Here is a 19390-nt window from a genome sequence, read left to right as displayed (position 1 = left end):
GCGCTCTTCCACACTGGCTCTCTGCGCTCTTCCACACGGGCTCTGTCTGTTCTACACACCGGCTCTCTGCGCTCTTCCATACGGGCTCTCTGCGCTCTTCCACACCGGCTCTCTGCGCTCTTCCACACGGGCTCTCTGCGCTCTTCCACACCGGCTCTCTGCGCTCTTCCACACGGGCTCTGTCTGTTCTACACACCGGCTCTCTGCGCTCTTCCACACGGGCTCTGTCTGTTCTACACACCGGCTCTCTGCGCTCTTCCACGCGGGCTCTCTGCGCTCTTCCACGCGGGCTCTCTGCGCTCTTCCACACGGGCTCTGTCTGTTCTACACACGGTCTCTCTGCGCTCTTCCACACCGGCTCTCTGTGCTCTTCCACGCGGGCTCTCTGCGCTCTTCCACACCGGCTCTCTGCGCTCTTCCACACGGGCTCTGTCTGTTCTACACACCGGCTCTCTGCGCTTTTCCACACCGGCTCTCTGCGCTCTTCCACACGGGCTCTGTCTGTTCTACACACAGGCTCTCTGCGCTCTTCCACGCGGGCTCTGTCTGGTCTACACACGGTCTCTCTGCGCTCTTCCACACCGGCTCTCTGTGCTCTTCCACACCGGCGCTCTTCCACGCGGGCTCTCTGCGCTCTTCCACACGGGCTCTGTCTGGTCTACACACGGTCTCTCTGCGCTCTTCCACACCGGCTCTCTGTGCTCTTCCACACCGGCGCTCTTCCACGCGGGCTCTCTGCGCTCTTCCACGCGGGCTCTCTGCGCTCTTCCAGACGGGCTCTGTCTGTTCTACACACGGTCTCTCTGCGCTCTTCCACACCGGCTCTCTGTGCTCTTCCACGCGGGCTCTCTGCGCTCTTCCACACCGGCTCTCTGCGCTCTTCCACACGGGCTCTGTCTGTTCTACACACCGGCTCTCTGCGCTTTTCCACACCGGCTCTCTGCGCTCTTCCACACGGGCTCTGTCTGTTCTACACACAGGCTCTCTGCGCTCTTCCACGCGGGCTCTGTCTGGTCTACACACGGTCTCTCTGCGCTCTTCCACACCGGCTCTCTGTGCTCTTCCACACCGGCGCTCTTCCACGCGGGCTCTCTGCGCTCTTCCACACGGGCTCTGTCTGGTCTACACACGGTCTCTCTGCGCTCTTCCACACCGGCTCTCTGTGCTCTTCCACACCGGCGCTCTTCCACGCGGGCTCTCTGCGCTCTTCCACACGGGCTCTGTCTGTTCTACACACCGGCTCTCTGCGCTCTTCCACACGGGCTCTGTCTGTTCTACACACCGGCTCTCTGCGCTCTTCCACACCGGCGCTCTTCCACGCGGGCTCTCTGCGCTCTTCCACACGGGCTCTGTCTGTTCTACACACGGGCTCTCTGCGCTCTTCCACACCGACTCTCTGCGCTTTTCCACACGGGCTCTGTCTGTTCTACACACCGGCTCTCTGCGCTCTTCCACACGGGCTGTCTGCGCTCTTCCACACGGGCTCTCTGCGCTCTTCCACACGGGCTCTCTGCGCTCTTCCACACGGGCTCTCTGCGCTCTTCCACACCCGCTCTCTGCGCTCTTCCACACGGGCTCTCTCTGTTCTACACACGGGCTCTCTGCGCTCTTCCACGCGGGCTCCGTCTGTTCTAATCACACGCTCTCTGCGCTCTTCCACACGTGCTCTGTCTGTTCTACACACCGGCTCTCTGCGCTCTTCCACACGGGCTCTCTGCGCTCTTCCACACGGGCTCCGTCTGCTCTACACACCGGCTCTCTGCGCTCTTCCACACCGGCTCTCTGCGCTCTTCCACACCGGCTCTCTGCGCTCTTCCACACCGGCTCTCTGCGCTCTTCCACACCGGCTCTCTGCGCTCTTCCACACCGGCTCTCTGCGCTCTTCCACAGGGGCTCTGTCTGTTCTACACACCGGCTCTCTGCGCTCTTCCACACGGGCTCTGTCTGTTCTACACACGGGCTCTCTGCGCTCTTCCACACGGGCTCTGTCTGTTCTACACACGGGCTCTCTGCGCTCTTCCACACCGGCTCTCTGTGCTCTTCCACACCGACTCTCTGCGCTCTTCCACACGGGCTCTGTCTGTTCTACACACCGGCTCTCTGCGCTCTTCCACACGGGCTCTCTGCGCTCTTCCACACGGGCTCTCTGCGCTCTTCTACACGGGCTCTCTGCGCTCTTCCACACGGGCTCTCTGCGCTCTTCCACACGGGCTCTCTGCGCTCTTCCACACCCGCTCTCTGCGCTCTTCCACACGGGCTCTCTCTGTTCTACACACCGGCTCTCTGCGCTCTTCCACACCGGCTCTCTGCGCTCTTCCACACTGGCTCTCTGCGCTCTTCCACATGGGCTCTGTCTGTTCTACACACCGGCTCTCTGCGCTCTTCAATACGGGCTCTCTGCGCTCTTCCGCACCGGCTCTCTGCGCTCTTCCACACCGGCTCTCTGCGCTCTTCCACACCGGCTCTCTGCGCTCTTCCACACGGGCTCTCTGCGCTCTTCCACACCGGCTCTCTGCGCTCTTCCACACGGGCTTTGTCTGTTCTACACACCGGCTCTCTGCGCTCTTCCACACCGGCTCTCTGCGCTCTTCCACACCGGCTCTCTGCGCTCTTCCACACGGGCTCTGTCTGTTCTACACACCGGCTCTCTGCGCTCTTCCACACGGGCTCTGTCTGTTCTACACACCGGCTCTCTGCACTCTTCCACGCGGGCTCTCTGCGCTCTTCCACGCGGGCTCTCTGCGCTCTTCCACATGGGCTCTGTCTGTTCTACACACGGTCTCTCTGCGCTCTTCCACACCGGCTCTCTGTGCTCTTCCACACCGGCTCTCTGCGCTCTTCCACGCGGGCTCTCTGCGCTCTTCCACACCGGCTCTCTGCGCTCTTCCACACGGGCTCTGTCTGTTCTACACACCGGCTCTCTGCGCTCTTCCACACGGGCTCTGTCTGTTCTACACACAGGCTCTCTGCGCTCTTCCACGCGGGCTCTCTGCGCTCTTCCACGCGGGCTCTGTCTGGTCTACACACGGTCTCTCTGCGCTCTTCCACACCGGCTCTCTGTGCTCTTCCACACCGGCGCTCTTCCACGCGGGCTCTCGGTGCTCTTCCACACGGGCTCTGTCTTTTCTACACACCGGCTCTCTGCGCTCTTCCACACGGGCTCTGTCTGTTCTACACACCGGCTCTCTGCGCTCTTCCACACCGGCGCTCTTCCACGCGGGCTCTCTGCGCTCTTCCACACGGGCTCTGTCTGTTCTACACACCGGCTCTCTGCGCTCTTCCACACCGGCTCTCTGCGCTCTTCCACACGGGCTCTCTGCGCTCTTCCACACGGGCTCTCTGCGCTCTTCCACACCGGCTCTCTGCGCTCTTCCACACCGGCTCTCTGCGCTCTTCCACACGTGCTCTGTCTGTTCTACACACCGGCTCTCTGCACTCTTCCACACGGGCTCCGTCTGCTCTACACACCGGCTCTCTGCGCTCTTCCACACCGGCTCTCTGCGCTCTTCCACACCGGCTCTCTGCGCTCTTCCACACGGGCTCTCTGCGCTCTTCCACGCGGGCTGTCTGTCTGTTCTACACACCGGCTCTCTGCGCTCTTCCACACGGGCTCTCTGCGCTCTTCCACAGGGGCTCTGTCTGTTCTACACACCGGCTCTCTGCGCTCTTCCACACCGGCTCTCTGCGCTCTTTCACACGCTCTCTGCGCTCTTCCACACGGGCTCTCTGCGCTCTTCCACACGGGCTCTGTCTGTTCTACACACCGGCTCTCTGCGCTCTTCCACACGGGCTCTGTCTGTTCTACACACCGGCTCTCTGCGCTCTTCCACGCGGGCTCTCTGCGCTCTTCCACGCGGGCTCTCTGCGCTCTTCCACACGGGCTCTGTCTGTTCTACACACGGTCTCTCTGCGCTCTTCCACACCGGCTCTCTGTGCTCTTCCACACCGGCTCTCTGTGCTCTTCCACACCGGCTCTCTGCGCTCTTCCACGCGGGCTCTCTGCGCTCTTCCACACCGGCTCTCTGCGCTCTTCCACACGGGCTCTGTCTGTTCTACACCGGCTCTCTGCGCTCTTCCACACGGGCTCTGTCTGTTCTACACACAGGCTCTCTGCGCTCTTCCACGCGGGCTCTCTGCGCTCTTCCACGCGGGCTCTGTCTGGTCTACACACGGTCTCTCTGCGCTCTTCCACACCGGCTCTCTGTGCTCTTCCACACCGGCGCTCTTCCACGTGGGCTCTCGGCGCTCTTCCACACGGGCTCTGTCTGTTCTACACACCGGCTCTCTGCGCTCTTCCACACGGGCTCTGTCTGTTCTACACACCGGCTCTCTGCGCTCTTCCACACCGGCGCTCTTCCACGCGGGCTCTCTGCGCTCTTCCACACGGGCTCTGTCTGTTCTACACACCGGCTCTCTGCGCTCTTCCACACGGGCTCTCTGCGCTCTTCCACACGGGCTCTCTGCGCTCTTCCACACGGGCTCTCTGCGCTCTTCCACACGGGCTCTCTGCGCTCTTCCACACGGGCTCTCTGCGCTCTTCCACACGGGCTCTCTGCGCTCTTCCACACGGGCTCTCTGCGCTCTTCCACACCGGCTCTCTGCGCTCTTCCACACGGGCTCTCTGCGCTCTTCCACACCGGCTCTCTGCGCTCTTCCACACCGGCTCTCTGCGCTCTTCCACACGTGCTCTGTCTGTTCTACACACCGGCTCTCTGCGCTCTTCCACACGGGCTCCGTCTGCTCTACACACCGGCTCTCTGCGCTCTTCCACACCGGCTCTCTGCGCTCTTCCACACCGGCTCTCTGCGCTCTTCCACACCGGCTCTCTGCGCTCTTCCACGCGGGCTCTGTCTGTTCTACACACCGGCTCTCTGCGCTCTTCCACACGGGCTCTCTGCGCTCTTCCACAGGGGCTCTGTCTGTTCTACACACCGGCTCTCTGCGCTCTTCCACACCGGCTCTCTGCGCTCTTCCACACGCTCTCTGCGCTCTTCCACACGGGCTCTCTGCGCTCTTCCACACGGGCTCTGTCTGTTCTACACACACGCTCTCTGCGCTCTTCCACACAGGCTCTGTCTGTTCTACACACCGGCTCTCTGCGCTCTTCCACACGGGCTCTGTCTGTTCTACACACACGCTCTCTGCACTCTTCCACACCGGCTCTCTGCGCTCTTCCACACACGGGCTCTCTGCGCTCTTCCACACAGGCTCTGTCTGTTCTACACACGGTCTCTCTGCGCTCTTCCACACGGGCTCTCTGCGCTCTTCCACACGGGCTCTGTCTGTTCTCCACACACGGGCTCTCTGCGCTCTTCCACACACGGGCTCTCTGCGCTCTTCCACACGGGCTCTGTCTGTTCTACACACGGTCTCTCTGCGCTCTTCCACACGGGCTCTCTGCGCTCTTCCACACGGGCTCTGTCTGTTCTACACACACGGGCTCTCTGCGCTCTTCCACACAGGCTCTGTCTGTTCTACACACGGTCTCTCTGCGCTCTTCCACACCGGCTCTCTGCGCTCTTCCACACCGGCTCTCTGCGCTCTTCCACACCTGCACTCTGCGCTCTTCCACACCTGCTCTCTGCGCTCTTCCACACAGGCTCTCTGCGCTCTTCCACACACGCTCTCTGCGCTCTTCCACACCGGCTCTCTGCGCTCTTCCACACGCGCTCTCTGCGCTCTTCCACACACGCTCTCTGCGCTCTTCCACACACGCTCTCTGCGCTCTTCCACACACGGTCTCTGCGCTCTTCCACACACGCTCTCTGCGCTCTTCCACACACGGTCTCTGCGCTCTTCCACACACGCTCTCTGCGCTCTTCCACACACGGTCTCTGCGCTCTTCCACACCGGCTCTCTGCGCTCTTCCACACAGGCTCTGTCTGTTCTACACACGGTCTCTCTGCGCTCTTCCACACCGGCTCTCTGCGCTCTTCCACACCGGCTCTCTGCGCTCTTCCACACCGGCTCTCTGCGCTCTTCCACACCGGCTCTCTGCGCTCTTCCACACCGGCTCTGTCTGTTCTACACACCCGCTCTCTGCGCTTTTCCACACACGCTCTCTGCGCTCTTCCACACACGCTCTCTGCGCTCTTCCACACACGCTCTCTGCGCTCTTCCACACGGGCTCTGTCTGTTCTACACACCCGCTCTCTGCGCTCTTCCACACACGCTCTCTGCGCTCTTCCACACCGGCTCTCTGCGCTCTTCCACACACGCTCTCTGCGCTCTTCCACACACGCTCTCTGCGCTCTTCCACACGGGCTCTGTCTGTTCGAATCACCGGCTCTCTGCTCTTTCTTAGGGGTTTTGGCTTTGTTACTTTCATGGACCAGGCCGGAGTGGACAAAGTTTTGGCTCAATCAAGGCATGAGCTGGACTCGAAGACGGTGAGCTGTTCATCTTCCTGTGGGGTTCAGCCAAGATCACTTAGGGGTGTCAGTCATGTGTTGTTTTGTAATTGGTGTAGATCAGGTGTGGCAACCAACAGGCCTCTGATTGAGCCACCTGTGCTGAAGCAGGGATACCCTTAGAACTTGACCTGTTGGTGGCCCATCGGGGACTGGAGTTGGCCACTCCTGGTGTAGATGGTTGCTAGTTTTAGACACCAATTCCTTGTGAGCCGGGAGGCACGGTGTCTTATCTTTATGGGGCTCCTCGGGTCTGTACCAATGCGTTACTCCTTAAACTCTGATAGTGCCGTTTGGGGGACATTGCAGTCAGTGAGAAGATGCGTGCGATACTGGCCCGATCAGCACTACCACAGTTTATTAAATAATACTCTGCGTTATTTGCAAGCGTTAAAGCGATTTCAAGGACGCAACTGCCAGAAATCGCAAATGCATTGTGTAAAAGGTTTCATTTTCCTCTCCTGGGTTCGAGTTATCGGGATATACGTCAGAAATACCCTCGGCAGAATCTGTCTTAAAGAAAAGTCTCCCTGTGTTTGAGGAACTTGTGGAAGATGTCCGCCATGCCGCCAGGTGACCGGCGTTTGCACAGCGCTTTGCGCAGTTATATCTGCCTGTGTGTGGTCACGCTCGCTTGGCGTGTTGTGGTCAACACTAGTATTAAAAACACTCGACAAGTAACTTCTTAAACCATCCTGCAAAATGCCAGACTGTTACATGGCTGAGTGCTTTGCGTTCATTGCCTCTTGTTTTTCTGGCTGGGAGGATGTGGGGATTGTGTCCTTGTGGGGGGAGGGGGAGTGCTGGGCAGCGGTCCCCTGGTCCTGGGATGGGAAGTTTGTGTGTGTTGGCTGGGAGGGGAGCAGTGTGTGTTCGATGAAAGCACAGGGCAGCTTGAAAAGGCTTTTTCTGCGGGGAGTGAGGCTGATGGGACAGTGCAAATACTCACTGAGCGTCCTGGGATAAATAATGCACATGTGATGGGATCTTCGTATTATACGGTGTGCTGAGAGCTGGAGGCCAGTGCCGGCCTAATTGATTTGGTGCTGGTACCATTGGGTTGGTGCCGGTCCTTTTAGGTCACTGCTGGTCTAGTTGGTTTCGGAACTGGTGCTGGTCTGGTGGTTTTAGGGGAAGGTTGCTGTGATAAGCAGTGCATGTCAATGGCGTCGGTCCCGCATCGGGCCTGTGTCTCCCGGTGTTAGCTGTGAGAGGATTCATTCTTGTGATGTTCTTGTGTGTAGGGCGTCCAGGCGGCTTCTTCAAAAATACTGGACACATTGGTGAAAGGTGTGACACGCTTGACACACAGACACTTCTCTCCGCTCCATGCTGTTTCCCCCTCTCCTTGGCCCCACCCCAAAGCTCCTGACGCCTCCTCCTGATTGGCTGCATTACTCAGCAGCAGCCAATCAGGATGGAGGAAGCTGCCGAGCCCCCTAGCAATATCCCTACACTCTCCCTGCTCAGGGAAATCCCGTGTTCACCCCTCTCCCCCCCCCCCCCAAGCCGGTCAGGTCACTGTGACAAAAACACTGCCTCAAACTACAGGTCAATCTCTCTTCTCCCAATACTATCCTAATTCATGGGAAAATGTGTTCACTCCCAATTAAGCGCTTACTATACCAAGACAAATTTCCCTAGCCAATTCCAATCTGGCTTCCGCCCCAAACACTCCACCGTAACTACCCTGCTAAAAGTTTGCAATGAGATCCAGTGTGGAATGGAACGGGGACAACTCACTGGTGCAGTATTCCTAGATTTTGCAAAGGCTTTTGACACAGTTGATCATGTTATCCTGCTTAACAAACTCCAGAGCTCTGGAATAGGGAAACATGCTTTAAACTGGTTTCAGTCCTACCTATCGGGAAGATCCCAACATGTGTCCATCTCAGGCTCTAACTCCAACCCCCTGGATATCACCTGTGGTGTCCCGCAAGGCTCTGTTCTGGGGCCCTAACTCTTCATCAGTGTTCCTTCAAATACTTTCTGGGTAAGCTACCCGTCTATCTGATCAAGCTCCTCACCCCTACCACACGCAGCACTTATCATCTAAGATCTGACTCCAAAAGACTGTTCATGGTCTCAAGGTTCAGGTATCCGGCCGCTCCTCCTTCTCCTTCCGTGCACCCCAAAACTGGAACAACCTAGCGGAGACTCTCACAGCCGCCACCTGTCTAAGTTCTTTCAAAACTAAAGTGGTCTCACATTTTAATCTGGTCTGTAACTGTTACATACGCCTATAATATATATTATCTCTAAGGCTGCGCTTATAGTGCCTGCGACTCAACGTCGCTCCAAAACAAATTAATTGACTCAGTCACAAGCGCTTATTGTAAGCGCGATGGCAACGGAGCGATGTTGCGTCTAAAAATTTGGAAGCCGGATAAATTTGATTTTTTTAGAGACAGTCGCCACTTGTGACTGTCTCTAAACCAATCAAATTGCGCGGCCCGCCCACTTTAGTGACGTCACTGGCCTTGTCGCTAAAAGGAAAATTACAACTTTCGCCGGTGGCGATGGTGACGTCATTGGTCATGTCGCCAGCGCTTATAGCGACGCGACACGGCATCAAAACAAATGCATTGCCGGCGTCGCGTGCTCTTATAGTAAGCGCTATGCGACGGAGCGACGGCTTGATCGCGATCGCTGCAAGTCATCTCAATTTGATTTTTCCAGCGACCGCAGCCTGCCGTCGCCGGCACTATAAGCGCAGCCTTACTGTGCATGCAATGTCTTGTACAGCAACGCCTCGCTTCTCGGCGCCCCGCTTTTCGCCGAACCGCCGATACGGCGGTACTGAGAAGGGGCCGCCATGTCTGCGCATGCGCATAACGGGCCGGGGTCGCGCATGCACAGAATGGGTTTTTTTTTGCCGATGTTGCGCATGCGTAGAACGGCGCATTGCCGGTTTCATGCGCACATAACGAAAATCGCCGGTTCCGCTTTCCTGTGATTTTCGCTTTGCGGCGGGTCCTTAGAACGGAACCCGCCGCATGACTGGGGCCCTCCTGTGTATAATGTGTAACCCTGTTCACTTATGTAACTATATGTATTTGTAACCATGTATTTGTCGTCATAACTCTGTGCCCAGGACATGCGTGAGAACGAGAGGTAACTCTCACTGTATTACTGCCTGTAACACATGTTATAACTCTGTGCCCAGGACAGACGTGAGAGCGGGAGGTAACTCTCACTGTATTACTGCCTGTAACACATGTTATAACTCTGTGCTCAGGACATGTGTGAGAACGAGAGGTAACTCTCACTGTATTACTGCCTGTAACACATGTTATAACTCTGTGCCCAGGACAGACGTGAGAGCGGGAGGTAACTCTCACTGTATTACTGCCTGTAACACGTTATAACTCTGTGCCCAGGACATGCGTGAGAACGAGATGTAACTCTCACTGTATTACTGCCTGTAACACATGTTATAACTCTGTGCTCAGGACAGACGTGAGAGCGAGAGGTAACTCTCACTGTATTACTGCCTGTAACACGTTATAACTCTGTGCCCAGGACATGCGTGAGAACGAGAGGTAACTCTCACTGTATTACTTCCTGTAACACGTTATAACTCTGTGCCCAGGACATGCGTGAGAACGAGAGGTAACTCTCACTGTATTACTGCCTGTAACACATGTTATAACTCTGTGCCCAGGACATGCGTGAGAACGAGAGGTAACTCTCACTGTATTACTGCCTGTAACACACGTTATAACTCTGTGCCCAGAACATGCTTGAGAACGAGATGTAACTCTCACTGTATTACTTCCTGGTAACAAGTTGTATAAATAAATAAGTGTCCAGAGAGGTAATAACGGACACATGCATGTCCAGTATTACCTCTCCTTTGTTACAGGACAGTGTGTCCAAATACAGGACAGTCCGGTTCAATACCGGGCACCTGGCAACCCTCTGTTGTGTGTGTTTCCTGGAAGTTTCTATTTGTGTTTAGTGTGTGTGTGTATATGTGATTGTGCAGTGTTTTGTGATACTTTGTGTGTGCCTTGTTAATGGGATCACTCAGTCTCTCCTGTTTCCATTCCTTTCTTTATTGCCGCGTCTCTCTATTTTAATGTAACTTTGCACTCCTCTAAACCCTCTCTGCCCTTCTCTCACTCTGTGTCTCAGTGCTACAGGTGTCTGTGCTGCTTTTCTCTCTGCCATTTACCTGTAACAAAGGGGACCTGTGTTCAGTGATGTGAAATAGATGCTGGACCCCTTTGCTTCTGGGTTTTGCTCCCGTTAATAGCATCTCTGCGGCCTTTGCTGACAGCACAGAAGAATGTCATCACAAAGGGGTATTGTTGAGAGGTCCTTCGATCTCCTGTTCTGATTTCGGTCCCCTGATGCCCAGAAGCACGTGCATTCCTGATTGGTGAGGGCCGAAGAGGCTCTGCCAAAGCTGAACTTCTGTATTCTCTCCTAACACCGCCCTCCAGAACAGGACTTCAAAACCCGAGCACCTCTCGGCACAATAATATTAATATCAAACATCACCATAATAATGAAGCCCGTGCACAGTGTGTGTACTTGTTGTTCTGTGTTGCTGCCAGTGTACACTGCTCTGCACAAAATAAAATACCAAAGTTTCAGGAAGTCTGGGCCCAGTGAGCTTAAAATCTAATCTTAGTAGCACGAAAATATAAATGCAAAGGGACTATCCCAACAATGAAACTCATTTCTCCCACTTGAGAAGCTTTGAGGCCTTAGTTTGTGGGACTTCCTCTCCAGGTTCCTGTGGACCTGTTCTTTGTGTGTGGGACTTCCTCTGTCCGTTCCTGTGGATCTGTTCTTTGTGTGTGGGACTTCCTCTCCGGGTTCCTCTGGATCTGTTCTCTGTGTGTGGGACTTCATCTCTGGGTTCCTGTGGACCTGTTCTTGGTCGCTGTGTGGGACTTCCTCTCCGGGTTCCTCTGGATCTGTTCTCTCTGTGTGGGACTTCCTCTCCGGGTTCCTGTGGACCTGTTCTCTGTGTGTGGGACGTCCTCTCCGGGTTCCTGTGGACCTGTTCTCTGTGTGTGGGACTTCCTCTCCGGGTTCCTGTGGACCTGTTCTCTGTGTGTGGGACGTCCTCTCCGGGTTCCTGTGGACCTGTTCTCTGTGTAGTGGGACTTCCTCTGTCCGTTCCTGTGGATCTGTTCTCTGTGTGTGGGACTTCCTCTGTCCGTTCCTGTGGATCTGTTCTCTGTGTGTGGGACTTCCTCTGTCCGTTCCTGTGGCCCTGTTCTCTGTGCTTGGGACTTCCTCTCTGGGTTCCTGTGGACCTGTTCTCGATCTCTGTGTGTGGGACTTGCTCCCTGGGTTCCTGTGGACCTGTTCTCTGTGTGTGGGACTTCCTCTGTCCGTTCCTGTGGACCTGTTCTCTGTGTGTGGGACTTCCTCTGTCCGTTCCTGTGGACCTGTTCTCTGTGTGTGGGACTTCCTCTCCGGGTTCCTCTGGATCTGTTCTCTCTGTGTGGGACGTCCTCTCTGGGTTCCTGTGGACCTGTTCTCTGTGTGTGGGACTTCATCTCCGGGTTCCTGTGGACCTGTTCTCTCTGTGTGGGACGTCCTCTCTGGGTTCCTGTGGACCTGTTCTCTGTGTGTGGGACTTCCTCTCCAGGTTCCTGTGGACCTGTTCTCTGTGTGTGGGACTTCCTCTCCTAGCTCATGTGGACCTGTTCTCGATCTCTGTGTGGGACTTCCTCTCCGGGTTCCTGTGGACCTGTTCTCGATCTCTGTGTGGGACTTCCTCTCCGGGTTCCTGTGGACCTGTTCTCTGTGTGTGGGACTTCCTCTCCGGGTTCCTGTGGACCTGTTCTGTGTGTGTGGGACTTCATCTCCGGGTTCCTGTGGACCTGTTCTCTGTGTGTGGGACTTCCTCTCCGGGTTCCTGTGGACCTGTTCTCTGTGTGTGGGACTTCATCTCCGGGTTCCTGTGGACCTGTTCTGTGTGTGTGGGACTTCATCTCCGGGTTCCTGTGGACCTGTTCTGTGTGTGTGGGACTTCCTCTCCAGGTTCCTGTGGACCTGTTCTCTGTGTGTGGGACTTCATCTCCGGGTTCCTGTGGACCTGTTCTGTGTGTGTGGGACTTCCTCTCCAGGTTCCTGTGGACCTGTTCTGTGTGTGTGGGACTTCCTCTCCAGGTTCCTGTGGACCTGTTCTCTGTGTGTGGGACTTCATCTCCAGGTTCCTGTGGACCTGTTCTCTCTGTGTGGGACTTCCTCTCTCCGTTCCTGTGGATCTGTTCCCTGTGTGGGACTTCCTCTCTGGGTTCCTGTGGACCTGTTCTCTGGGTGTGGGACTTCCTCTCCGGGTTCCTGTGGACCTGTTCTCTGTGCTTGGGACTTCCTCTCTGGGTTCCTGTGGACCTGTTCTCTGTGTGTGTGACTTCCTCTCTGGGTTCCTGTGGACCTGTTCTCTGTGTGTGGGACTTCCTCTCTGGGTTCCTGTGGACCTGTTCTCTGTGTGGGACTTCCTCTCCTAGCTCATGTGGACCTGTTCTCGATCTCTGTGTGGGACTTCCTCTCCGGGTTCCTGTGGACCTGTTCTCGATCTCTGTGTGGGACTTACTCTCCGGGTTCCTGTGGACCTGTTCTCGATCTCTGTGTGGGACTTCCTCTCCAGGTTCCTGTGGACCTGTTCTTGGTCGCTGTGTGGGACTTCCTCTCCGGGTTCCTGTGGACCTGTTCTCTGTGTGTGGGACTTCATCTCCGGGTTCCTGTGGACCTGTTCTTGGTCGCTGTGTGGGACTTCCTCTCCGGGCTCCTGTGGACCTGTTCTCTGTGTGTGGAACTTCCTCTCCAGGTTCCTGTGGACCTGTTCTCTGTGTGTGGGACTTCCTCTACAGGTTCCTCTGGATCTGTTCTCTGTGTGTGGAACTTCCCCTACAGGTTCCTCTGGATCTGTTCTCTGTGTGTGGGACTTCCTCTCCGTTCCTGTGAACCTGTTCTCTGTCCTTTGTACAGTTCATGCAGCCAATAACCAACACTTGTAACTCATTTGATGCTGTTTCTTTCAGATTGACCCAAAAGTGGCATTTCCCCGCAGGGCTCAGCCCAAGGTTAGTGATTTTCCCGTGAGGGAGGGGGGTGAGCAGCCTCTCGGGATCTGAGCTTCAGTAGGAGAGGAGCATGTGAGTGTGGAGGGGGGGAGCACAAGAGATTCAAACAGCCGGGTGGAGGAGGCCTGGCGGGGGCAGTTAGAGATGGGGGTAGCCTGGGGGGCGGGTAACCATGAAAAAATCGGCTTAAAATCAGTAGCTAGCAGGTGCAGCAAGTGTGGGTCCGGCAGCCACCGGCAGAACTGGGTTAATTCCCTTAAGTAGGATGATGACAGACGGTTTGGTGGTGTCGGAACACGAGGAGATTAGTGCCGGGATAATTAGGTGCAGCAGGGAGACCCTCTGTTCGAGGTGTGTGGTGGGGCCCTTGTGTCTGCCTCTCACCCACTTGTTCCCAACCTCCTCCTCCCGGTCACTTTGGTCTGTGCCTAGTGTTGGGCATGAGCGGGGAGCGAGCTTGCGGACGGGGTGGAAGAAGGCTGGCACCATGACGCTTCCTTTTCATTACAGATGGTGACGAGGACAAAGAAGATCTTCGTGGGGGGGCTGTCCGTGAACACCACTGTGGAAGATGTGAAACAGTATTTTGAGCAATTTGGGAAAGTGAGTGCAGAGTTTGGGGAGAGGGGGGGGGGGCGGAGACGCACACTATTTGGGCTGCGGTCAGACGGGGTTAGCAGCTTGGGTACACGGGTATTCAGCGGGTCTGCTTGGTCTAGTGCAGAGGTGGGCAACTCCAGTCCTCAAGGGCCTCCAGCAGGTCAGGTATTAGGATATCCCTGCTTCAGCACAGGTGGTTCAATCAGTCCTTGCTTTCGCACAGGTGGCTCAATCAGTGAGCCACTGATTGAGCCACCTGTGCTGAAGCAGGGATATCCTGAAAACGTGACCTGTTGGTGGCATTTGAGAGCTGAAGTGCTCCCGCCCCCCAAACCCCCCCTGTCCTAGCGTATCGGTAATTAGCTGGACGTTATATGGGGCAAGTCTGCACATGCCTGAGACCACTGTCTCCATGACAACTAGGGGGCATCACCAGCAATGGTACAGGGGGGTCTGTGAGTACAGGGTACTAAGAGTCCTCTGAAGAGGGAGGAATTGTTAAACAAATGGGACACACAGAGGCTTCCGAGGGAGAGATAATCAGATTAATACAAAGAGTATAATAAGGAGACCCCCACCCTGTGACACCTGAGGACAGAGCAGCCCCCTCCCCCATTATAAGACCCCTCACAGACACTAATGGAGAAGCCTCGTTATAAGGCGATTAGATCCCCATGTAATTAGAAGGACAGATGAGAGGGGGGGTGGGGGGGGGTACTGGGCTGCAGAGTTTATGCAACGTTTGGGGGAGGGGCTATCACACACAGGAGAGATTACACAATCACACAATTACACAATCACAGCCAGTCTGTGTGACACTTATTGCACTAAACCTTACAGGACCAACGTGTGTCACCTGCACAATCCTGTGACAGCCCGGCGAGTCACCGCGTCCACAATCCAACCCCCATGTTTTTGTTTAATTGAATCCCTTCTCTCTCTGTCTGTCTCTGTTTCTCTCTCCTCTGTCTGTCTCTCCCTCCTATGTCTCCCTCCTGTTGCTGTCTCTCTCTGCTCTCTCTCTCTCCCCTCTCTCTGTTTCACTGTCTGCCTGTCTTCTCCCATCTCTCTCTTTCCTCTGTGTGTGTGTACGTGTCTCTCTCTCTCTCTCTCTCTCTCTCTCTCTCTCTCTCTCTCTCTCTCCTCTGCCTGTCTCTCTCTCTCCTCTGCCTGTCTCTCTCTCTCCTCTGCCTGTCTCTCTCTCTGTCCTCTGCCTCTCTCTCTCTCTCTCTCTCTCTCTCTCTCTCTCTCTCTCTCTCTCCTCTGCCTGTCTCTCTCTCTCCTCTGCCTGTCTCTCTCTCTGTCCTCTGCCTCTCTCTCTCTCTCTCTCTCTCTCTCTCTCTCTCTCTCTCTCTCTCTCTCTCTCTCTCTTCTGCCTGTCTATCTCCTCTGCCTGTCTCTCCTCCATCGCTCCTCTGTCTCTCCTCTCTCTCCCTCCCTCCCCTCTGTCTCTCTCCCTCCCTCGCCTGTCTCTCCTCTCCCCTCTGTCTCTCCTCTCCCTCCCCTCTGTCTCTCCTCTCCCTCCCCTCTGTCTCTCCTCTCCCTCCCCTGTGTCTCTCCTCTCCCTCCCCTCTGTCTCTCCTCTCTCTCCCCTCTGTCTCTCCTCTCTCTCCCCTCTGTCTCTCCTCTCTCTCCCCTATGTCTCTCCTCTCTCTCCCCTATGTCTCTCCTCTCCCTCCCCTCTGTCTCTCCTCTCTCTCCCCTCTGTCTCTCCCCTCTCCCTTCCTCCCTCCCCTCTGTGTGTCTCTCCTCTCCCTCCCCTCTGTCTCTCGTCTCTCTTCCCTCTGTCTCTCCTCTCTCTCCCCTCTGTCTCCCTCCCTCCCCCCTGTCTCTCCTCTCTCTCCCCTCTGTCTCCCTCCCTCCCCTCTGTCTCTCCTCTCTCTCCCCTCTGTCTCCCTCCCTCCCCTCTGTGTGTCTCTCCTCTCCCTCCCCTCTGTCTCCCCTCTGTCTCTCTCTCTCCCCTCTGTCTCCCTCCCCTCTGTCTCTCCTCTCTCTCCCCTCTGTCTCCCTCCCTCCCCTCTGTCTCTCCGTGAGTCTGTCTCTTCCCCCCCCCCCCCCTGATATCTGGTGGGGCCCCCCTCCCCCTCCTTTTCAGTTGCACACAAAGGCCTTTCCCTCTGTCCCTCTCCCCTGCGGCTCAGGACATACTAAGCTGCAGTCATAGTAACAGACCAGGCTCCCTGAGCCGCTGCTTCTCCAGGGAACCAAATGGTTTTGTTTGAAAAGCCTGATACTGTTTGACCTGGTGAGGAAATAAAGCGATCTCACAGCTCCTGAGAAGGGGGTACACCCCCTCCCCCTGTATTTCCTCCCTTGTCCCCTCCGTGCCCCCCTTAAGCACCTGACACTGATGTGTAACACTCACATTAGATGCAGGTTTTAGCTGGCACTGTACGGCGGTCCTTGTTTACACCCCTGTCATGGCCGCACCTTTGTGTCGTGAGTGGTCTCATTGTGACGCTGAGAGCTGCTACCTCAACCCGCCTTCAGCAGCCGGCCACAAGGGTCTGCGCTGCCCCTTAAACCCGTTCCTTGTCTCTTGTGCAGGTGGACGATGCCATGCTAATGTTTGACAAAACAACCAACCGGCACAGAGGTGAGTGTCTTGTTAAAAGACCCCAAGAGCTTGCAGTCTAATTTTACAGCAAGGCGGCGTCACAAAGGTGCCTCTGGCCCTGCTAATTATCCTATAATCCTCCCTTGCAGAGATCTGAGTATTGTGTGTGTGTGTGTGTGTGTGTGTGTGTGTGTGTGTGTGTGTGTGTGTGTGTGTGTGTGTGTGTGTGTGTGTGTGTGTGTGTGTGTGTGTGTGTATGTATATATATTTATATTTATATTTACATTTACCGGAGTAGCCAGAACTGGTCCGGTGACAGAGACAGCACACAGTAAGTAGTATGGAAAAAAACTGTATTAAAGATAACGCAGGACACCAAAACCAACGTTTCGGTCCTCAACAGGGACCTTCCTCAGGGTAGTACTAATATAGTAGCAGTGCTAAGGGAAAAAATATACAAACACAGAGAGAGGAAAATCCCGAAGTAAGCACTCTGATCAAAAATAAGAAAAATACAAAACGTTTATTTATCAGATATTGCAGCAAAAGAGCAAAGAGAAGAGTAATAAAGAGAACCAGTTTAAAACCTGGTGGGGATAGAAAAGCAGCCTGTATGAAAATCGTAACGCGCATCCCACCGCCACACAAATATATAAATGTGCAGAACACCCGAAATAGTAAGCAGGGCTGGAATAAACTGTGCAGCACAATTAAGGAGGGAAATCCCTATACGTCAGGCAGTGGGGTGACAAGGTTCCCACTGAAAGTCAAGACCGACCGGTCCACAGAAGAACAGTATCGGGCACAGCTATGCGGAAATGAGCCCGAATCTCAGATCGATGTAATACAGACATGACGTTTAGAGCCACCACATATAGGCGAGTCCTAATGGTGTCAAAACCATGGCTAGGAAGGCAGCATGGCTGACTAATCGCTCATATACTAAACATCGTATCCACCACTGGTACTAGCAAGTCCAAAAGCTGTGCGCGATGTGTGGCACAGATGGAAGCTGTACGGGCATTCGGAAAGAGCACACTGGCAGAACGGGACAGGGAATAAAGTCCCGCTGGAGGTTTAAATGGCGGTGGGCTGGTGATCTCCTTGGTGGGTATGTGAAACGCGCCCTTGCATCTGCCGGAGCCGTTGCGGTGCAGTAAACAGACCGCGAGTTACTGTGAGGCAGAATCTAGTGCCACAGAACGGCCCGCGAGGTAACGGGTCAGTATCATAATAAGGATGTGGGGCTAGGTAAATGGCAAAGTGTCAAGTCCATATCGCCAGTATCGTCCGCTTGTCCGTTCCTCGTCCCACACAGCAGCCCCGGTTCCCCGGAGCGATATCTTCAGTCCCCGTTGTGAGCGGTTGCCAGGTGGACCGGGCTGCTGTGTGGGGCGAGGAACGGACAAGCGGATGATGTATGTGTATATGTATTTGTAGGGTCACAGGATGTGGTCAGTGCAGGGCCTGGCTGTGTGCGTGTCCCTGCACAAGACACTGTCCCTTTGTGTGCTCGCTTCCAAAGACACCATACCTGCTCCCTCCCCCCCCCCCCCCTCCTCCTCCTCCCGGGAGTCTCCCCTTGTCCCAGGTAACCCTATCCAGGTCTCTCTCCTCTTGGGACTCTGGCTGCAGCAGACGGTTCTCTCTGTTGTAGTTTTAGAAAACACCTGAAACATTGTTACAGTCCTCCGGGAGGAGGGGGGGGGGCAAAGCACAGCCATCTTTAAATAACCCCGGGACTTCGCTATGGTCTTCTTATTGTCTACCCACGTCACAGAGTACCCCACTATGGGGTACTTGTCTCAAGCGCTGGTACCAGTTACCGCACCTGTTCCAGCTCAACTGGAGGGCATTGGCATACCGGCTGGACTGCACCCCACATGTATACCGCTCTCTGACCTCCCCTCCCCCCACCACCTCCCGTCTTAGATTATTACTTCTCTCCTCCCCCCCCCCCAGGGTTTGGGTTCGTGACCTTCGAAGGCGAGGACGTGGTGGAGAAGGTTTGCGAGATTCACTTCCACGAGATCAACAACAAGATGGTGAGGGGACGCCGGGAGACTCCACCGCTCATGGTTATTCTTCTGTATCCCCGGCGGCTGCCTAGGGGAGGGTCGGGGGGGGGGGAGGCATGTGGGGGGTGGATATTGGGAGGGGAAAGGGGATATGAGGATGTCGAAGGGTGGCAAGGTCTTGGGTGTTCCTGGGCCGTGGCTGTATTTGTCCCCGGGTTGGGGACGTTGGGGGAATCCGGTGTTGACGGGATAATCACGTGATCTCCGCTCGCAGGTCGAGTGTAAGAAGGCGCAGCCCAAGGAGGTGATGTCGCCAACCGGATCTGTGCGGGGCCGCTCCCGCGTCATGCCATATGGGATGGACGCCTTCATGCTGGGGATCGGGATGCTGGGTGAGTGCCGACTGTTTGGCACATGGAGCTCTGTGTTTGCGTTGCTGAGGGCAGATTTCCCTCTGCTGGTCATAGGGGGTTATTGCATCCTCACCAATAGTATTTTATTTCTGCCCTTTTTATATCAGCTGCAAACACATGGGACTAGTTAAGCGCAGACACATATCTGTTCCCTATATCTATGTCACCTGCTGGATATTATTGATGCAGAAAGCATAGAGAAAATGAAAGCAACAGTGAGGCTTCATGTATAAAACCGCTCCCTATAACTCCTATTACCCCATGTACCCGCGCCCTTTAACTCCTCCTATTACCCCATATACCCGCGCCCTTTAACTCCTCCTATTACCCCATATAACCG

At 55.5% G+C, this 19390-nt stretch overlaps 1 protein-coding gene across 1 annotated transcript in view; it reads left to right on the top strand.

Annotated features, from left to right (window-relative positions):
• MSI1 (musashi RNA binding protein 1) overlaps nt 1–19390 on the top strand; it is a 75017-nt gene that overhangs the window by 41608 nt on the left and 14019 nt on the right. Inside the window, 6 exon segments of the mRNA XM_075569220.1 lie at nt 6305–6389; nt 13421–13462; nt 13973–14065; nt 16610–16658; nt 18582–18664; nt 18912–19029. Of these exon segments, the coding sequence (XP_075425335.1) occupies nt 6305–6389; nt 13421–13462; nt 13973–14065; nt 16610–16658; nt 18582–18664; nt 18912–19029 (470 nt within the window).

Source organism: Ascaphus truei, chromosome 13, assembly GCF_040206685.1.
Source record: "Ascaphus truei isolate aAscTru1 chromosome 13, aAscTru1.hap1, whole genome shotgun sequence".
NCBI lineage: Eukaryota > Metazoa > Chordata > Amphibia > Anura > Ascaphidae > Ascaphus > Ascaphus truei.
The sequence above is the reverse complement of the archived record's forward strand: the minus strand, read 5'-3'. Positions and strand labels throughout refer to the sequence as shown.